The sequence below is a fragment of the Erinaceus europaeus genome, chromosome 7 (genome assembly GCF_950295315.1).
Source record: "Erinaceus europaeus chromosome 7, mEriEur2.1, whole genome shotgun sequence".
NCBI classification, from domain to species: Eukaryota; Metazoa; Chordata; class Mammalia; order Eulipotyphla; family Erinaceidae; genus Erinaceus; species Erinaceus europaeus.
Window position 1 is genome coordinate 126,237,749 of NC_080168.1, and position 21,775 is coordinate 126,259,523.

At 47.0% G+C, this 21,775-nt stretch overlaps 1 protein-coding gene across 1 annotated transcript in view; it reads right to left on the reverse strand.

Annotated features, from left to right (window-relative positions):
* The window catches only part of UBE2N (ubiquitin conjugating enzyme E2 N), a 33,999-nt gene extending 12,751 nt beyond the window's left edge, over positions 1–21,248 (reverse strand). The window contains exon 1 of the mRNA XM_007523206.3: positions 20,973–21,248. Within this exon, the coding sequence (XP_007523268.1) occupies positions 20,973–21,002 (30 nt within the window). The 5' untranslated portion in view covers positions 21,003–21,248. The remainder of the gene's footprint in view (positions 1–20,972) is intronic.
* Between the last annotated feature and the right edge of the window lie 527 nt (positions 21,249–21,775).

Here is a 21,775-nt window from a genome sequence, read left to right on the forward strand (position 1 = left end):
CATTTCTCTGTCCTATCCAACAACAACAACATCAATAACAACAACAATAAAACAACAAGGGCAACAAAAGGGAATAAATAAAATAAAAAATAAGTTTAAAAAAATTAAAAAGAAAAAAGAATTTGGATGTTACATGAGAAACCATCAAGTATTTAGAGGAAAACACTGGCAGAACGTTTACTGATCTAAGTTTTTTTTAAAAATTGATTTAATAATGATCGACAACAGTTATAAGAGGGGTACAATTCCCACCACCAGAGTTCCATATCCTATCCCATCCATTGGAAGCTTTCCTCGGGGGGAGACAAGAGACACACCTGCAGCCCTACTTTACCACTCACAAAGCCTTCCCCCTGCGGGTGGGGACCAGGGACTGGAGACAGACAGAGGAATCCTGAGTCTGAATTCCCAGCAGAGCAAGTACTAGAGTGACAGTCAGTCTGGTTAATCTTTCTCTCCTTCCTATGTTCCCTCACCCATAAAACTATGTTAACGGTGCAGGGCGGCAAGGACCCTGGTTTCAGCCCCACCTCCGGGGTGTGTGGGGGACTTCACAAGCAGTGAAGCAGCCCTGCAGTGTCTTTCTCTCTCTCCCACCCTCTCAATTTACTCTGTAGACACCAAGAAAGAGTGCTGTGTTTGTAGTGCCAGCACTGAGCCCCAATGGTGATGGTGGTGGCAATAAAATACAATAAAAAATATTTTTTAGATCTTATTGCTACATGGCTACTTGTAGGCCATCCCCTTTTCTCTTAGCATAGGGTTTCACACTCACAGAATTCTACTGCTCCCAGGGAACTCTCCCTTTTAATTTCAGAGAAAAAAGGGAGGAGGGGGGGAGAGGGAGAGAGAGAAATAGAGAGAGAGAAAGACCAGAGCACTGCTTCACCACTCACGTAGCTTTCCCTGGTGTTGTGCATGGCATTCCTATGTGGCACCCAGATCTTGAGCTCGGTGAGTGAAGTGTGCCTGATAAGCTACCCTACCCCCCGGGTCCCCCTTCACACTCTTTAGTCCTGTGATTACTATGCAATTATTAAATCTCCCATAATGAAGGGAGACCTTTATTCTCCGCATTTCAGCCAATCTAAATGTGGACTGGCACCTGCTTTTGCTTCTCCCTAAGTCTTTTTCTCATACGAGTTTATTAGAAAAATAGGAAGTCAGCTTAAATAAAATTAGCCGAACTCCTAATAACTAAAATCTGGCTAACATTCTAGTATATATCTTTTTTTGCTCTGACAAATACAAAAGTTCTTAATAGATCAACATATTTTCATTTGCTTGTCTTTAGAGGCAAATCAATATTCTCTGCAAATTATTTTTTTTCTTAAATTTTATTTATTTTCCATTGTTGCCCTTGTTGTCTTTTTATTGTTGTTAGTTGTTATTGATGTCGTTGTTATTAGATAGGACAGAGAGAAATGGAGAAAAAGACACCTGCAGGTCTGCAAATTATTTTAACATAAACAAACAAGTACTTTAGCCTACAACCTCGTGACAATATGTCTACAACTACTATAGATGACTTTTCTTTTTTTTTTTTGGCCTAGTGTTACTGCTGGGGCTCGGTGACTGCACTAAGAATCCACTGCTCCTGGAAGCCTTTTTTCCCCCCATTTTGTTGTTATTGCTATTGTTGCCATTAATGTTGTTGGAAAGGACAGAGAGAGGAGAGGAGATGGGGGGGTAAGAAAGACAGACACTTGGGAGTTGGACAGTAGCGCAGCAGGTTAAGAGCAGGTGGCGCAAAGCACAAGGATCCCGGTTTGAGCCCCCAGCTCCCCACCTGCAGGGGAGTCGCTTCACAAGTGGTGAAGCAGGTCTGCAGGTGTCTGTCTTTCTCTCCCCGTCTCCCCCCTCCTCTCTCCATTTCTCTCTGTCCTATCCAACAACATCATCAATAACAACAATAACTACAACAATAATACAAGGGCATCAAAAAGGGGATAAATAAATATATAAGTAAAGTGATCCCCCTGCAGGTGAGGGCAGGGGTGGCATTATGCTGGTCCTTGCATTTGTGCTTTGGTCCTGTGCTTCACACCATGTGCGCTTAGCTTAACCTGCTGTGCCGCTACTGCCCGACCCCAACAGAGATGACTTTTTCAACCCTTTTCCCAACTCATTAGTTACTTCAGTTTTAAACATGGTGATCACAACAAAATTAAAAAGCTAAATGCCCAAGGAACCCATTAGTAAGGAAAACCCGTGTTTTATACTGCCAGACAAGAAGACAGATGGAATCAGAGCAGCTGTGATTTTTAGTGAGGCATAAAGACAAGCCTCAGTTGACCCAGATTTGCATTCTCAATTCAATTGTTCCACAAACAGAATTCTGTCCAAAACTCAAACCACCAGAAAAGAGAAAACTGTTTTCTCCTTGACTCCTCATATTAACTGACAAAAATAAGGAAGCAGTCAAGTAGTAGAGGGTCTCCACCCTGCCACTCCTACCCAAACAAGCCTCGCTCAGTCATTCTATCCCACTGCACAGCTCTAGCACAGAAACATTCACATCACAGTCTGAATGACTGGGAGCTCCTAAGATTACACAAGTGCGAGATCCTAGATACTTTGGATTAAAGAATGAAATTTGGGGAGTCCGGTGGTAGCGCAGCGGGTTAAGCACAGATGGCGCAAAGCGCAAGGACCGGTGGAAGGATCCGGTATGCGCCCCCAGCTCCCCACCTGCTGGGGAGTTGCTTCACAGGTGGTGAAGCAGGTCTGCAAGTGTCTTTCTCTCCCCGCCTTCCCCTCCTCTCTCCATTTCTCTCTGTCCTATTCAACAACGACACCAATAACATCAACTACAACAATAAAACAAGGGCAACAGAAAAGGAATAAGTAAATAAATACTAAAAATTAAAATATATAATTTTAAAATAAATATTTTAAAAATTTAAAAAAAAGAAATTTGGAGGCCATGGCAGTGCTGTACCTGGTTAAGCACACACGTTACTGTGCACAAAGGCCCAGGTTCAAGTCCCTGGTCCCACTTGCAGGAGGAAAGTTTCCTAAGTGATCAAGTAGGACTGCAGGTGTCTTTCCTTTCTATCTCCCTGTCCCCCTATTTCTGTCTCTATCTAATAATAAAAGATTTTTTAAAGAAATAAAAAAGAAAATATCTTTTAAAACCAGTAAGAATGGAATTTGAGTTCCGCAACCATGAAGTGATCAGCTATTACTAGCCTGGCTTGTAGAGTACTGATTACATATAATTCTTTTTTATTTCTTTCTTTTTTTTAATATTTATTTTATTTATTTATTTATTCCCTTTTGTTGCCCTTGTTGTGATTACATATAATTCTAATAAGACCAATATCTATTTTTTTGCCCAAAGTATCTCTTTTCCTACCTACTGTTGATAAGTAAGCACTGTGCTTTAAAGATCAGTGCCTCTGGTGCACTGCACCAAAGTAAAGGACTCTGGGCTGAGGGGAGGGATCAGGTCCTGGAACAGGATGGCAGAGGAGGACCTAGAGGGAGTTGATTGTGTGGAAAACTGAGAAATGTTACACGTGTACAAACTACTGTATTTTACTGTTGACTGTAAACCACTAAGCCCCCAATAAAGGAAGAAAAGAAACCTGTGCCTCGCACCAGAGGATTCTATTCTGACATCACCTAGCTTATGGGATCAATATGTAAACTATGTGTTCCCACACCAGAAAACGTGCATCGCTGTCTGCTGTGCAGATGTCCCCGCAGACTAGCGCCAGTCCCCACAAGAGTTAATACGATATTCTCCGTTAATACGATATTCTCCAAGTGCCCTTCCCAACCAATCCTGTCCAGGCTCGTCACTCCCGGTTGTTGCCCTATAAAGCCCTTCTTCTTCCTCCCCTCTCTCTTGCCTGCTTTTCACTCCGGTGATTAGACGCAGGGAAGGGGTGCTGCGCTGAGGCCATTTTGGCTAGCTCCACGTGGCTTTTGCTCTTCTCTAGAGATCATATTTTTCCTATCTTAAACACCCTCTACAGGAGTACGGGGGGGGGGGGGGGGGGGGGTCCAGAGCAGAGGTCTTGGAAGGGATAGGGAACGAGGTGGGGGGAGGCCTCTACATTAGGCAACCCATATGTGAACTATAGGCATCTAGCTCTTCCATACTTTACTGTGAGATTCTGGAAGTAGGATTACAAACTCCAGGGACACCCTGGTAAACTCAGCAGACTGAAGAATGAATGCTAGAGAAAACTCCAAGAAAGAGCCTACCTCTTCTGACTTCTTGACCCTCTAAGGAACCTGTAAGTCCGAACAAAAGTAGAAAATCCAATTTAATCATCACTCCCTCCCCAGAAGGCTAGACTTATCCCGGTGACCACTTTGCTTCTTTTCTTCTCCCCTCTCCTCCTGCCTTTTTTTTCCCCCCGTGGATAGGAGAGAAATTGAGATGGGTGGGAGACAGGGAAAGAGAGGCACCTGCAGACCTGCTTCACCACTTATGAAGGTTCCTCGTTGCAGGTGGGGAAGCAGGGGCTTGGATTCAGTTCCCTGTGTGGATCTGTGTGCTTAATATTTTGTGTGCTTAACTGGATGCACCAGTGCCCGGGCCCACCTAGGCTTTCTTAAAAGGTCTGGATCCCACTTTTTGGCTTTTGGCTCCAAAGAGACCATGGTGCAACTTTCTTTAGTTTGCAAGAATTCCAAGCTCCCTGGGGCCGGGTGTTAGCGCACTGGATTAAGCACACCTAGTGTGAAGCTCAAGGATCTTGGGCTCCCCACCTGCGGTGGGGCGAGGTGGGGTTACTTCACAAGCAGTGAAGCAGGTCTGCGGGTGTCTTGTTCTCCCCCTCCTCTCTCAATTTCTCTGTCCTATCCAACATCAGCAGTAGCAGCAGCAGCAGCAACAACGGAAAAAAGATGGCCTCCAGGACCAGTGGATTCGGAGTACAGTTCATCCCTCTCTCCCCCCACCCGATCTGAAAATGTTATTCAGGAGTGGAAAAGACTGACAAGACATGAAAGTGTATTAATACATTAGTCATACCTTAACAGGAATAATAATCACAAATGGCCTTGGTTAAGTAGCAGCTTGGAGTAAAGGACTGCTTAAATGTATCCTTAGAATACATTTTATTAAAACTGCAATTTGTAAAGGGCATTCACTTTTATCTAAAAATGCTTTTAGAACATTTAAGAAATATCCTTCAGCCTTGGAAGTCATTAAAGACTTACTATCACTGATAGTTTTAAAAATAATGATTTAAAGGCTAAAAGATTATTCCTTTTTTAAATTATTTTCTTTAATGATGACTCTTTAGTCACTATCAGGCCACCCCATCAGCTGGGACCCTATTCGGGGAGTCCTGAGATTCCCAAACAGACATGATGGGCCTAGACCTCAAATAAATCCCTCTCTCCATTGTTACCGGGCATCTCTATCAGGAACAACAAAACAGACCCCTCTGTGGGCCCCCATAGGACCTTGCCCTCAACTTGGATCCACAACGGTAGAGAATGTTCCATCCTCCGAAGGGAGTTGGACAACATACTCTATGCTACACCTGAGGAAGATGGGTCCTGATATTGGGACAGCTTGGAACCTTGCTGCTGATGACCACAGAATGTGAGCTCAGACCTACAGGGATGCAGAGGTCACATAGGCTCCTAAGCTGAATATGGGTCCCAGATCACATCAAATCGATGGGGTTTACAGTCAACAATATTTATACACCTTTCCCATATTAGGGAGCTACTCTCTTCCCTGATTCAGCTTTCTGATCCTTTTTCCAGCCATGATATTATCTCCCCAGACAATAACTAGGATCCACCTGCATATCAGATTTCAGGCTCAGGGGGAAAAAAAAAAAAACTAGTATAGCCACAGGCCCTTTGGAATATAACTAAAATATGCCTACTAGCGATCTACAAAATGGAAGACCCCCAATTCTTCATTTGCACTATTCTAGCCTTTAGATTCATTAGTCAACAACTTGTTTGGCTTTATATGTTAACTCTCTTTTCAGCCACCAGGTTCCAGATGCTATCATTATGCCAACCAGACTTCCCTGGACAGACAACCCCACCAATGTGTCCTGGAGCTTGATTCCCCAGAACCCCACCCCACTAGGGAAATTTCGAGAAAGGCAGGCTGGGAGTATGGATCCACCTGTCAACACCCATGTTCAGCGGGGAAGCAATTACAGAAGCCAGACCTTCCACCTTCTGCATCCCATAATGACCCTGGGTCCATATTCCCAGAGGGACAAAAAATAGGAAAGCTGGGAGTCGGGCAGTAGCGCAGCAGGTTAAGCGCACGTGGCGCAAAGCGCAAGGATCCCGGTTCTAGCCCCAGCTCCCCACCTGCAGGGGATTTGCTTCACAGGCGGTGAAGCTGGTCTGCAGGTAGACCTCTTTGTCTTCCCCTCCTCTCTCCATTTCTCTGTCCTATCTAACAACTACATCAATAACAACAATAATAACTACAACAACAACAATAAAAAACAACAAGGGCAACAAAAGGGAAAATAAATATTTAAAAAAAGGAACAGGGAAAGCTACCAAGGGATAGGACGGGATACGGAGTTCTGGTGATGGGAATTGTGTGGAGTTGTACCTCTCTTATCTTACGGTTTTGTCAGTGTTTCCTTTTTATAAATAAAAAAGGAAGGATGAAAGGAAGATTACTTCTTAAATGTTCTAAAAGTAATTCAGGTTTCCAATGTAGGCCCATATTTATTTTTTGTAATTTGACAGAAGAGAGAGAAATTGAGAGGGAAAGGCAGAGAGAGAAAGACACCGCAGCACTGCTGTATCGCTCTAAAGCTTCCTTTCTGCAGAAGGGTAACTAGGAGCTGGACAACAAGCGCACTCTATTGGGCACACCACGACCCAGAGGTCCTAGAAGGGTGAGTCTTATGGTGCATGAATCATGTGGGGGGCAAGCAGCCAGGCCCCCATATTCAGTAATGTTCTAGAGCATTTCACTTACGGACAAAATATTGAAATGGTAAAAGAACAACATATACTTTAGATATAATCAAATCTGTACTAATAAAATATAGCAGACATGCACGAACTATACTTCGGGGAGGGGCTTTCTGCAAAAGTCTCTTTATGTGGCCAGGGCGGTTCTCAGGAGGCAGAGTCTCCTTGCAGCCAGGAGACTCTGGGTTCAATTCCCAGCGCCTCATATTCTCAAGCATTCTCTGCCTCTAACTCTGTCTCTCATAAGATAAATGGTGGAGGTGGAGGGAGGCCAGCCCTACAGGTCAACAGTCCGCGGTGCTGACTCACTTTACAGCTTTGGCAATGCTCAAATGCCTTCCCAAGAGTGTGATATGTCTAACCCAGGACATTCTACTCCCACTACCCCACACTTCTACTTACCTTTCAAACCCCAGCTCAAATGTCACCCCTGGAAAATCCTCTTTCTTAGACAGTGTGCTACGCAGGCTCCAGGCCAGCCCTACTGTACTGGAGGAAGCCTGGATGCAGCAGCTCCCTTCTCCCCCGTCTACCTGCAGCAGGGAAGCCCCAGAGAGAAGCAATCTTTCCCCTAGGGCTGGGAGGTAACACAGCAGTTCACACAACAGACAGAGTGTCAAGCCTGAGACACCCAGGTTCAATTCCCAGCACCACCATCAAGCAGAGCTCCAGCCAAAATAAACCACCCCTGGTGAAACAACTCAATTTAGCATATAAATAAGAAGATAACAGAAAACTAGTTTCGGTCTTACTGAAAAGGAAAGTTATTTTTTCTGTATGAACAGAATGATTATGCCCTGACACAGTTTCTGATAAACAGTAAAGTGAGGTGTGACTCTGACTAGTCATGGTAAGTAAGGAGGTACAAGAGGAAACAAAAGGGGTGGGGGTGCAGAGCTCCACTGTGAAGGAAGCTGCTGACAACATCTCGTAAATGCCTTGTAAATCATTATTTCCCAATAAGGTGATACACACACACACACACACACACACACACACACACACACACACACACGGCTGGGGGCTGAGCAGTGGTGCACCCGGCTGAGCACGTCGTTACCATGCAAAAGGACCGAACCCGCTCCCTATCTGCAGAGTGGAAGCTTTCTGAGCGGTGAAGCAGGTCTGCAAGTGTCTTATCTTTCTCTCTCCCTCTCTATCTTGCCATCCCATCTCAATGTCTATCTACCCTATGAAATAAAATAGAAAGGAGAAAGAAGGCCACTGACAGTGGCTGCCATGCGGCACTGAGGCCTAGCTATAACCCTGGTGGCAATCAGAACACACACACAAAAAATGAAATAACCTGGTTTTGCTACACAAAGTTGTGATGGGTTCATCTACCACTTGCCTGAATGAATCCACTGAGCCGAGCCTGAGAGTGAGCTGGGATGAGGGGTCAGGTGCCACCTAAGTCACATGAGGAAAAAAACGCACCAAGAAGGTGGCTGGCTCAGCGGGGACAAGATATGCATGCATGTGGCTCAGCCTTCAATCTGACACCCCGTAAACTGGAAACATACTGACCTTTCAGGCTCTTTCATGAAATGAAAGGAAGAGAGGGGAAAAGATGGGAGGGAGGGAGGGAGGGAGGGAGGGAGGGAGGGAGGGAAGGAAGGAGGGAGGAAAGGGGAAGAAGGAAGGTTCATTGCTCTTCAGTTCTCACCCAAACTCTAATTTTCTCAATCCAGAAATCCAAGAGAGCAGAAGTATGTTGCTCCATGCCAGAGGCATTCCGTATCAGGGCAAACTACATTACTCAACAGGAAATCACTGTGCAAACAATTAAAATACAACAAAGCAGATTTCTGATATGGAAAGAAAGATGAGCATCTAGAGGTTGTACATGATCCTGCTTCTGTTCCATCTGTCCAAACAACAAAGCATAAAAACACACCGGTAGCCGGTTATTTTACCTAGGAGGAACAGGACAGTGCTCCGGTCTACTCCCTACAACGTCAGTCTGTCAAGTCAGATTGCTCAGCCCATCTCTGCAGGTTTCATTCAGCAAGTGGATGAACACAGGGACAGAACTAGCACCTGAAGTGAGGACTGCTGTGAGAACTGACACATTTATGTATGCAGCAAGGTTAGAGCCGTGCTTAATGCATAGTATGTGCCCGATTAAAAAATGCCTGTTACATAACAAAGTCGGTATGCCAGCAGCCTGGGAAGTGGCACAGTGGCTGAAGTAGCTGACTCACAGACATGAGCTCCTGAGTTTGTTCCTTGAACTACAGATGCCCAAATCCAGCTATGGTGCCCACCTCCACTCCTATGCTCCCTCAAACTATCTAGCACCCATGAAACAAGTCTAAAAACCTGTATGATAAGCTCACTTCAACAACAGTTGCCAAGGGGCCAGGCAGTGGCCACCAACTTAAGCTCACACAGTACTGAGTGCAACGGGTGACCCGCGCAAGGATCCTGGCTCGAGCCCCGGCACCCCACCTGCAGGGGGTCACTTCACTGGTGGTGAAGCAGGTCTGCAGGTGTTTCTCTGAGTCCCCCCTCTCTCTCTGTCCTGCCTACCCCACCACCACCAAAACTGAAAAACTGGCCACAGGAGCAATGTATTCATAGTGCCGGCACCGAGCACCAGCAATAACCTTGGAGGAAAAAAAAAAAAATTTTTAAGTTGTCACACCCTAATCTAGTGGATATGATTCACAGACTCAATCTGAATTTAGTAATTCAAAATTCAATGCCGTGACTTGCCTAAGGGCTCTTGCTGCCAGCTTTCTGAACTCAGCATTAAACTGTAGTAGTTACAGATGGGCTCCAGATTTTTGGAATATACTATGCTGTGTGTACTTCCTTTTTTTAAAAATTATCCTTATTTTTTACTTACTGGATAGAGACAGCCAGAAATTGAGAGGGAAGGGGGTGATAGAGGGGGAGAGAGAGAGACACCTGCAACACTGTTTCAGCTGTTGGAAAGCATTCCCCCTGCAGGTGGGGACTGGGGGCTGGAACCTGGGTCCTTGTGAACTGTAACATGTGCGCTCAACCAGGTGCGCCACCACACAGCCCCCCCCCCCCCTTTTTAACCAGAGCCAGACATCAATACCACAGTTCTCGTTCTCTTAGGCTGTGGTGATCCTCCACTCCTCTCATCTATAAATTTAACGTGACTACTAAATATTAAGCAAAACAAAACAAAAACCATCACGTAGAAGCACTTTAAAAGTCGCTGTGAGACGGCCTGGGGAGTGGTGCAGTTAGAAAGCCCTGGCCTTGCAAGTGTGATGTCCCAAGTTTGATTTCTGACGCTGCATGTGCCAGAGTGATGCTCTACTTCTCTGTCCTCCTTCCACCCCTCCTGAATGAATGAATGGGCGACTATGTATTTTTTTTAAGTTGCTGAGAGTTTTTGCTTCAGCGGTGCATATGCTAAAATTGGAACAATAGAAAGTTCAGCACAGGGGGCTGGGCAATGAATGGTGCACTGGGTTAAGAACATAGGAAGCGCCAGGACCAGTGCAAGGATCCAGGTTTGAACCCCCAACTCCCCAACTGTAGGGGGGGGTCACCTCACAAGCAGTGAAGCAGGTCTGTGGGTGTCTGTCTTTCTCTCTTCCCCCCCCAATTTCTCTCTCTCCTATCCAGTAAAATGGGAAATGGCCACAGGAGCAGTGGATTCATAGTGCTGGCACCAAGCCCAGTGATAACCCTGAAGGCAGAAAAGTGAGAAGATCAGCAGTTCCTACACAAGAATGGCATACAAACTTATGAAGAGCTCCCTATTTCAAGTAGCAGATAACAAATACTCCTGATCTTACTAAGATTCACTTATTTATTTATGAGAAAGAGAAGAAGAGAGAAAAGCCAGAACATTACTCTCACACGTGCAATGATGGGGATGCAACTTGAAATCTCACACTTGAGGGTCCAATGCTTTAGGTGTCTTTTTTTTTTTTTTTTTTTTTGCCTCCAGGGTTATCGCTGGGGCTCAGTGACTGCACTACTAATGTACTGCTCCTGGAGGCCATTTTTTCCCATTTTGTTGCCCCTGTAGTTATTATTGTTGGGTAGGACAGAGAGAAATGGAGAGAGGAGGGGAAGACAGAAAGGTGGAAAGACAGACACCTGCAGACTCTGTCTTCCCCTCCTCTCTCCATTTCTCTCTGTCCTATCCAACAACTAACGACATCAACAACAACAAACAATAATAACAACAAAGACAATAAGCAAGGGCAACAAAAGGGGAAAAAATAAAGTTTAACAAAACACACAGCAAGGTCTAGAAAGTATTGCACAGTGGATAAGCAAATTTGATTCCCAGCCCTGTATGTGCCAGAGTGATGCTCTGGTAATTTCTCTCACACCACCATCTCACAAATAAGTTTTAAAAAATGTTTTATTACGTTAATGTGTATTTTATATATATATATATATATATATATATATATAATTACACACACACACACTTAATTTGATAGGAAAAAATTGAGAGGGGGAGGATGTAGGGAGGTAGAAGTTAAGGCACCAGCAGCACTGCTTCACCTTTCACAAAGCTTCCCTCCTGAAGGTAGGCAGAATGGGGGCTTGAACTAGGTTCCTGTACATGATAACACGAGCACTCAGAGGTGAGCCACCACCCTGGGCCCCTGAAATGGACACAGTAAGAAACTACACCTAGGGTCTCAGGGTTATCTTTCTATTTAGTTTTCCTTTTCTTTTGTTAAATCTACTTATTTATTTATTATTGAATAAAGGCAGAGAGAAATTGAGGGGAGGAGGGATAGACATAGGGAGGGAGACAGAGACACCTACAGCCTTGCTTCACCACTCATGCAGCTTTCTCCCTGCAGGTGGGGACTAGGAGCTTGAACCTGGGTCCCTGCACACTTGATCAGGTGCGCCACCTCCTGGCCCCTCATCTTTCTACTTAGTAAATACATGAGAGATATCACTGCTCCACAGCCCAGCTACGGATATCTAGGGGAGTCTCCGCTGATGCCTCCCGTGTGGTGGAACTACCAGTACGTCTAGCAAGGCAAGGTGTTGCTCTACACCAGCGAGTTATTATCTCCTTGACACAACTTCAGGAGTTCCAAAAAGGAGCTGAGCAGACTCGAATATGATAAATTGTACGTCCACTTCACATCCTGCCAGATACAGGATTCCGATGCAGTCAAAGGGCACAAAGCTGGGTGAAGATGTCTTTCTCTCCCCAGCATGGATCCCCAGCGAGTTACAGAACAAGGTGAGGAAGAGGGTGATCTAGCTGTACAGAAAGGAGGATATGTTGTGAAGATGCTGTAATCCATCTGTTCCCAGGGAGGGTTCTCTGGTAGGTTGCTCTCACACGGTTTCTTTCCTCCGTCAGTGTCAGTCTGTAAGACCCAGGAGCAGACCCAAGGCCTGGCTTCATCTCCAGCACTGTGGGAAGGGACTACACATGGTGGGCAGAGCCTGGGCTCTCGTGCGCTACCTAGACCTAGCCTGGGGAAAGTGATCACCCAGGACGGCCATGCTTGTTAACAATTCTTAAAAAAAAAAAAAAAAAAAAGACGATGTTGGGGAGATGGTTCAACTGGCAGAGCCCAGGGCTCGCATGACTGAAGCTTTGGGTGCAATCCTTGGCACCAGATGTCCCAGAGTGGTGTTTCTGCTCTCCCTACCCTCCCCTGCCCTCGTGGAAACTTAGAAAGATCTTCAGAAACAAACAAACTCAACTACTAGAATACATACCAAATGAGTGGCCTCTATTTTTAATTATCAAAATTGTTGAAAGACAGCATTCAAGTCTTAATGCAAACTGGATCTTAACAAGTTTGTAAGAATTTAAATCTATATATATATATTTTTTATCTATTTATTTATTCCCTTTTGTTGCCCTTGCTGTTTATCTTTGTTGTCATTGCCGTCGTTGTTGTAGGATAGGACAGAGAGAAATGGAGAGGAGGGGAAGACAGAGATGGGGAGAGAAAGACAGACACCTGCAGACCTGCTTCACAGGTTGTGAAGCGACTCCCCTGCAGGTAGGGAGCTGGGGATTTGAACTGGGATCCTCATGCCGGTCCTTGTGCTTTATGCCACCTGTGCATAACCCGCTGCGCTACTGCCCGAGTCCCAGAATTTAAATCTTTTGACCCAAAAGGTAGCAATGCTTTTATCTACTGCGCCATCTTCACTATTAATTTTTTAGAAGACATAACAATGTGACTGTCAGTGTAACAGCAAAGCTGAAGCAAATTTGTTTTTAACTAATACCACAAGTACACATCTCATATTTGCCTCCAAAATAATTCTGGTTCATCTTTATGACAGGTAGATTATTGAGGACCAATGATTTCAAACTATGTGACAAATCTGCTTTTGGAAAATAAAGAGTGGTCTGGGAGGTGGCACAGCGGATAAAGTGTTGGATTCTCAAGCATGAGGTCCTGAGTTCAATCCCCAGCAGCACATGTACCAGAATGATGTCTGGTTCTCTCTCTCTCCCCTTCTGTCTTCATGAATAAATAAAATCTTTAAAAAAAAAAAAGAAAGAAAGAAAGAAAGAAAGAAAGAAACTAAAAAGAACTCGGTCTCAGGAGAAGAAAAAAGATTCTAGCTTAACATAAAGTTGCCACTATACAATATATCTAACAAATGCAAAAAATGCTGATAATAAAACAAGAAAAATGATCAATAAGCAATTAGTCTAAATTAGGGTCTAACCACAAGGTCCCACAAACAAGTCCTTTAAAAAGAAACAGTAATTACATACTTAACTGGCAGGGGGATACCATGATCGCGAAACAGTAATTGTATTCCAAGTTATAACCTGGACTAACTCACCTAGGGTCTGGGAGATAGTTCATCAAGTAAAGCACCTACGTTACCATAGGTGACAGCCTGAGTCCGACCCCTGGTACCACACGGGAATGGAGACGGGGGCAGTTGTGGGAGGCATGCCAAGATGGGAGCTTTCCTCTCTCCAAAAATAAAAAAAGGAAAAATCAGCCTGGGGTGGTCGTGTCATTCAGCAGCAGTACCACATCTGCATTAAGCTAAGAACTTGCCCAGTGGTCCAGGAGGTGGCGCAGTGGATAAAGCATTGAACTTTCAAGCAGGAGGTCCTAAGTTCAATCCCTAGCAGGACATGTACCAGAGTGATGTCTGGTTCTTTCTCTCTCTCTCTCTCTTCCTATCTTTCTCATTAGTAAATAAATAAAATCTTTAAAATTTTTTTTAAAAACTTGCCCAACGCTGAAAAGAAAATCTAAAAAAATAATAAAATAACAATTCTTTTTTTTTCCAGTCTCTCAAAGAATAGTCAGTTTTATACTTAGTTACTAAGATGTGATGCACTGTATGACAATAATACGTTTCTATGACTTCAGTGATTCATCCAGTAGGTTTGCATTCTGTGAAGAGAGCATTCTTTTTTTTTCAATTTCTTTATGAGGAATTAATGTTTTACATTCAACAGTAAATACAATAGTTTGTACATGCATACATTTCCCAGTTTTCCATATAATAATACATCCTCCACTATGTCCTCTGTCATCCTTTTAGGACCTGTACTCTCCCCCCAACTCCACCATCCACCCCAGAGACTTTTACTTTGGTGCAATACGCCAGTTCCAGTTGAGGTCAATTCTTTTTTTTTTATATTTATTCCCTTTTGTTGCCCTTGTTTTACTGTTGTTGTTATTGTTGTTGATGTCGTTGTTGGATAGGACAGAGAGAAATGGAGAGAGGAGGGGAAGACAGAGAGGGGGAGAGAAAGACAGACACCTGCAGACCTGCTTCACCGCCTGTGAAGCGACTCCCCTGCAGGTGGGGAGCCAGGGGCTCGAACCGGGATCCTTACACCAGTCCTTGCGCTTTGCGCCACTGGCACTTAACCCGCTGCGCTACCGCCCGACCCCCATAAAATAACAATTCTAAAGCTTTCTTTCAGAAATTGAAGATCCCAGTTTGCTATTTCAGAGCTTCTTTTCTATTTTAATCATGAAAGCAAAGTTCAAATCATCCAAAAGTCTTTGCCTTCACGTGCTTTAGTGCGAGGAGAGGGAAACAGTAAATAATGTAGCAATGAGTGGTGACAGCACTGTACAGAAGAGGCGGCGCATGGGGAGAAAGAGAGTAAGCACAGGGCCCAGGAAACGGGAATTGGCTTTGGACAGTGAAGGTATTTCTCCTCTCTGAAGATGTGCCGTGCAGGCCAAGAAATGAGCCAGACGGTAAAGCAAGCAGCTCGACCAACTGGAGGAAAGTCTTTATGTTTATGAGCAAGTTCACCTCCCATCTTTCAGATAAGAGTGGCCACTGTCGAGCCACGAAAAGCAGTTAAGTGCAGGGGAAGATGTCATAGTGGTTATGCAAAAGCCTTCCATGTCTCAGGTTCCCAAAGCCCCAGGTTCAGTTCTCAGCACTACCATTTAAAAAAAAATAAAATAAAAAAAAAAAGCAGTCCAGATGGGTGTAGGCCTCAGAGCTGGGGGCGCAGGGGTGAACGCAAAGGTGCTGTTTTACTTATGAGATGGTGCAGAGTTTTGTACAGATAGGACAGAGCCAAGCTCTGTTTCTTTTTCTAGTACCATGACCTGCTGCTCAGGAGAATACAGAACATAAGACAACAAATGATGAACTGAAAAGGTTTCAAAGAGAAAACTGCATGTGGGAGTCAGCACATACTGTAAAGTAGAACCTACTGAAGCTGCTACTGTACTGGATGTAAGAATCTGAATGATGGAGCGGGTTAAGCGCGCGTGGTGCAAAGCACAAGGACCAGCGTGAGGATCCTGGTTCAAGCCCCCGGGCTCCCCACCTACAGTGGAGTCACTTCACAAGCGGTGAAGCAGGTCTGCGGGTGTCTGTCTTTCTCTCCCCCTCTGTCGTCCCCTCCTCTCTCCATTTCTCTCTGTCCTAACAATGCCATCAATAACAACTACAACAACAAAAAAAAAAATAAGGGGAAAAAAGGAAAAATAAATTTAAAAAACTTTTTAAAAAATCATCTTGTTTGCACACAGTCATTACATATTTTTCAACATATATTATGACATTTCAGAGTAACAAAAAGCAGAGAAGTTTACACTGTCTCTTTACACTGAATCAAGATCCAAGTTCTGGTTATTACTATTGCCATTGTTGATGTTGTTCGTTGTTGGATAGGACAGAGAGAAATGGAGAGAGGAGGGGAAGACAGAGAGGGGGAGAGAAAGATAGACACCTGCAGACCTGCTTCACCGCCTGTGAAGTGACTCCCCTGCAGGTGGAGAGCCGGGGGCTCGAACCGGGATCCTTATGCCGGTCCTTGCGCTTTGCGCCACCTGCGCTTAACCCACTGCACCACCGCCCGACCCCCAAACTTTAGCATTTTTTAAATATTTATTTATTTATATATTCCCTTTTGTTGCCCTTGCTGTTGTAGTTATTGTTGTTGTTACTGATGTCATCATTGTTGGATAGGACAGAGAGAAATGGAGAGAGATGGAGAAGACAGAAAGGGGGAGAGAAAGACAGACACCTGCAGACCTGCTTCATAGCCTGTGAAGCGACCCCCTGTAGGTGGGGAGCCGGGGGATTGAAGCAGGATCCTTTTTTTATTAATATTTTTATTTATTTATTTATTTATTTATTCCCTTTTGTTGCCCTTGTTTTATTGTTATAGTTATCACTGTTGTGATGTTGTTGGACAGGACAGAGAGAAATGGAGAGAGGAGGGGAAGACAGAGAGGGGAGAGAAAGACAGACACCTGCAGACCTGCTTCACCGCCTGTGAAGTGACCCCCCTGCAGGTGGGGAGCCGGGGGCGGGGGGGGGGGTCCAAACCAGGATCCTTACACCGGTCCTTGCGCTTTGCACCACCTACACTTAATCCGCTGTGCAACCGCCAGACTCCCACTTTAGAGCATTCTAAGAATTAAGTACTTTCACTGATTATGGAAGAGATCAGAGGAGCAATGGCACTAGAAAAAGCATCTTACTGTTCCTTTATTCCTTACTCAGCTAAAGAGACAGACACGGCAGCACCATAATTCACTCCAACTCCACTGCACGTGTGTGTTGTGCAGGGCTCCAGCCTGTGTGGCGTGCACATGGGACAAAGCCCATGCCCTGACCGGTGAGCTAGTTTGTGGCCACTTAGAATGCTTCCTAGGAACTGGAAAAAACACTAGTTTTAAGCTCTATGTGGCATTTTTGTAAAACCAAATCAAGGCATCTCCCACTAGAGAGACGCTAGCAAAATGTAAACATGCAGAGTAAACGAATTAAAGTGGACCTCGTCTCTACTCCGCCAGGCCTTCACTACTCCTGCACAGTATCTATCTACACAACTGAGCAAAAACGGGGGGCGGGTGTGTGTGTGTGTGTGTGTGTGTGTGTGTGTGTGTGTGTCGGTGTATCAGATTGTTAGTTACTTGTTAGTTATGTACTTTGGAGGATGGTTTTGAATGACAATTTGCATTATGCTGGTCACCTGAATAATAGTAAATAGCCAGGACTGGAGTGTTGAATGTACTGCTCACTCCTCACCTCCGTTTTCAGCAGGGGCCTCAATATACAGGTCCATCTGGGTCATGTGACTACAGCCTAACTAAGATCACTAACGCAGAGAGCAATTAAACTGCCCTGGCTAAGACACCCGGCACCAACGTGCACACTTTTAAGATTCCCGCACACAAGGACAACTTTAATAACTTAGGGGCGGCCAAGTGGTGGGAGCACGGCCTGAGCACACACATTACAGTGCAAGGACCCAGGTTCAAACTCCTATCCCTGCCTGCGGGGGGGGGGGAAGCTGCATGGGTGGTGAAGCAGGGATGCAGGCGTCTTTCTCACTCCCTCTATTTCTCTATCCTATGATATAAAATGGAAAAAAAAACTGACTCCAGGGTCATTGCTGGGGCTCCTTGCCTGCACTATGAACCCGCTGCTCCTGGAGGCCATTTTATTGGATAAGACCGACAGAAACAGAGAGGAGGGGGAGAGAGACAGAGAGAGAGAGACACCTGCAGACCTGCTTCACCACCGTGAAGCACCCCCCCCCCAGGTGGCGATTCGGGTTGGAACCCAGGTCCTTGCATGAGTCCTTGCACTTAGTACTGAGCACTTAACCGGGTGCGTCACTGCCCGGCCCCCTAAAAGTCTTTAGATAGTATTTTTAAAGATTGTCAACGTGATAAAATGACTTATTCCTCTAAACCAAGCACTTTCAGATCAAAGACATCACCCCACCTCAGCTCTAATTGCAGTTGCACAAGACACTTCAACTGGTCTTGCATTCAGCATGGAAGCCCCCACCGCCATCCCCCCAAAAGAAGTTTAGAAGAACATTAAGTACATGTTCACTGGAATGCGGTCACGTTAACCTGCACAATGAGCGTAGAGATGTAATTCATTTCATCCATGAAAAGCAACACAGGAGTCCGGCGGTAGTGCAGAGGGTTAAATGCAAGTGGCGCAAAGCGCAAGGACAGGAGGGAGGATCCCGGTTCCAGCCCCCGGCTCCCCCCCTGCAGGGGAGTCGCTTCACTTCACAGGCGGTGAAGCAGGTCTGCAGGTGTCTGTCTTTCTCTCCTGCTCTGTCTTCCCCTCCTCTCTCCATTTCTCTGTCCTATCCAACAACGACAATAAAACAACAGGGGCAACCAAAAGGAATAAAAAAATAAAGTAAAATGATGGTTTAAAAAAAAAAAAAAAAAAAACCCAACACACCTTCATTTTCAATTTTTTTGTTTTGTGGAACTAGAAAGGCACCCTCCTTTCCATCATCCCCAGACATCGAGACTTGCTAAAAAAAAAAGTTTTTTTAAGGGGCGGGACGACAACTGGGCAGCGGGTTAAGGGCACATGTGCAAAGTGCAAGGACCACAGTAAGGGTCCCGGCTCAAGCCCGGGCTCCCCACCCGTAGGAGGGTCGCTTCACAGGCAGTGAAACTGATATGCAGGTGTTTCTTTCTCTCCCCGTCTTCCCGTCCACTCTCAATTTCTCTCTGTAAAACACATATATGTATATATGTAATCTTTAAAATAAAAAATAAATAAGGGATCAGGCAGTGGTGCACCTGGTTAAGTGCACGCATTACAGGGCACAAGGACCCGGGTTCAAGCCCCTGGTCCCCACCTGCAGGGGGAAAACTTCACGAGTGGTGAAGCAGGGCTGCAGGTGTCTCTCTGTCTCTCTCCTTCCCTCTCAATTGCTGTCTATCTACTAATAAATAAAACACTTAAAAACAGCAGCAATGGGGGTCGGGCTGTAGCACAGAGGGTTGAGCGCAGGTGGCGCTAAACTCGAGGACCAATGTTAAGGATCCGGGTTCGACCCCCTCCCCCAGTCGCTTCACAGGCGGTGAAGCAGGTCTGCAGGTGTCTGTCTTTCTCTCCCCCTCTCTGTCTGCCCCTCCTCTCTCCATTTCTCTCTGTCCTATCCAACAACAGCAATGGCAACAATAACAACGATAAACAACAAGGGCAACAAAAAAAGGGAAATACTTAAAAGAAACAATAAAATTAAATAGAAATACAATAAACATGGGGCCGAGTGGTGGCGCAGCAGGCTGAACACACACGTTAACACGGCACAAGGACCGGCGCTCGAGGCCCAGGTCCCCCACCTGCAAGAGGCAAAGCTTTGCACGTAGTGAAGCAGGGCTGCTGGGAGTCTCTCTCTCCCTCTTTCCCTCTTGGGTTTCTGGCTGTCTCTATCCAATACATAAAGACAATTTAAAAAAAAAAAAAAAAAAAGTTTTAATGTATCTTTAAAAATAATAATAATAAATGACCGGGGCCGGGAGCACTTGGTTGAGCATACATGTCACAGTGCGCAAGGACCCAGGTTCGAGCCCCCTGGTCCCCAACTGCAGGGGGAGAACTTTGCGAGTGGTGAAGCAGGGCTGCAGGTGCCTGTCCCTGTCTCTCTCCCTCTCTATCAAGCCCCTTCCCCTCTCGATATCTGGCTGTGTCTATCTAAACAAAGATGATTTTTCCAAAAAAAAAAAAAAAAAAAACTTAAAAAAAAAAAAAAAAAAGAATGAATGAATGAATTTTTAGTTAAAAAAGCACCGAGATGCTGCACGGGCACTCGTGCATGCATGCCCTTCATTCAAGACTTTGGGCTGCCCGGTGGAACCCTCTCCAAGCTGCACAAAACCGAAAAGACACCCGAGGTCGCCCACCCCACGCCTCCCCCTCCCCCTCCCCCTCCCAAAAAAACAAAAATAAAAAAAAAAAATAATAAAAACAAAACACAACTACAAATAAAACCCGCGCCGGCCCCGGAGGCTGGAGGAAGAAAAACTCTCCTGCTCCCCCAGCACAACGGCAGCTCCGAGAGACGAGAGAGTGTGTGCCGAGTGTGGGCGAAATCACTTGCCGAACAAGATAACGAGCGGAAACCTGTGGTTTATTATCATTATTATTATTATGCATTATTATCATTTTGGGGGGGGGGGGGGCGCGAGGGAGTATGGGGGTGGGGCGGGGAGGTTGGTTGGTTGGTTGTTTTTAGGCGGGTCATCAGAGAGGCTGGCGGAGCCCTGCGGTGGGCGGCCGGAGGGGGTCCCCCGGGGGAAGGAAGGAAGGAAGGAAGGAAGGACGGACGCAGGGTGCGGGGCTGGGGCGGCGCCGGCCTCCCCCTCGCGCTTCATTCATTCCCCGCCTTCCGCGGAGCGACCGCCGGGCGCGGGGTCCCCCCCCCCTCCATGGCCGCCGGGAGTCGGGGCCGCCGCCCCGCGGTGCTCGGAGAGGCCGCCCGCGCCCCGCGCCCCGCCCTCCGCCAACGGGGGTGCAGAGCCGGCCCGGCCGCGTGCGGGGAGCCCAGCCCGCGCAGCCGCCCCCCCGACACACACACACACACACACACACACCGGAAGTCCCCGCGGAGCCCCCTTCCGCCGCGCCCGACTTCCCTCTCTCTCCGCGCCGCCGCCGGACCCTCTCCGCGCCGCCCCGCCAGGCGGCCGGGAAGCAAAAAAAAAAAAAAAAATAAAAAAATAAAAAAAAAATAATAAAGGAGCCGCGGCGCCTCCCGCCGGGTCCCCCGCAGCGGAGAGAGCGGAAAAGAAGGTGGGGGGGGAGCCCCCGAGGGGAGCGGTTACCTTGATGATCCTGCGGGGCAGCCCGGCCATCTTGTCAGATCCGACTTCGGCCTCTCTGCTCGCTCGCTCGCTCGCGCGCGCTCTCTCTCTCCCTCTCTCTCTCTCCCTCTCTCTCCCTCTCTCTCTTTCTCGTCTCCGGCTCCGCTCGCCCTCACGCACGAGTGGAAGTCCCGGGGCTCCACTTCCGGGGGACGTCGCTTCGCACCGTCGTCCGTCGTCTGTCGTCCGCCGCCGCCGCCGCCGCCAGGCCCCTTGGGAAATGTAGTTCCGGCTCGCGCCGGGCTTCTCCCTCCGTCTCGGCACCGCCCCCTCCCTTCTCTCTCCCCCGCGGTTGAGTTACGGGGGGGGGCCGGAAATGACGCGGAGCGAGGGGGCGGGGCAGTGCCGGCTCGCGCGGATCTCACCCCCCCACACACACACACACACACACACACACACACAACAGGGAGGGCTCCCAGGCCGGGACTGAGCTCCCTGCGCGGCCCCGGGTGTCACGGCCTTAAGACGCGTCCGCGCGGCTGAGCGACGTAACAGAGGCCCCTCCGGCCGCCGACGCAGCCCGGTTCATTCGTTCCGTCGCTCATTCATTCCTAGGCGCGTTGGTTCAGCGCAGCCGCACTGTGCGCGGGCCCGGCGGGCGCCGCCGCCAAACGCTGCGGCTGTTGGACAAGCGCCTGGGTGGGGGCGGGGGAGCCGGAAGTCGGCCCCGCGGGGCGCCCGCTGGAGCGCCCGCCTCGCAGTGCAGAAGGACCCGGGTTCGAGTCCTCCCCTCCCACACACCCTCCGCTGCCCACCTGCGGGAA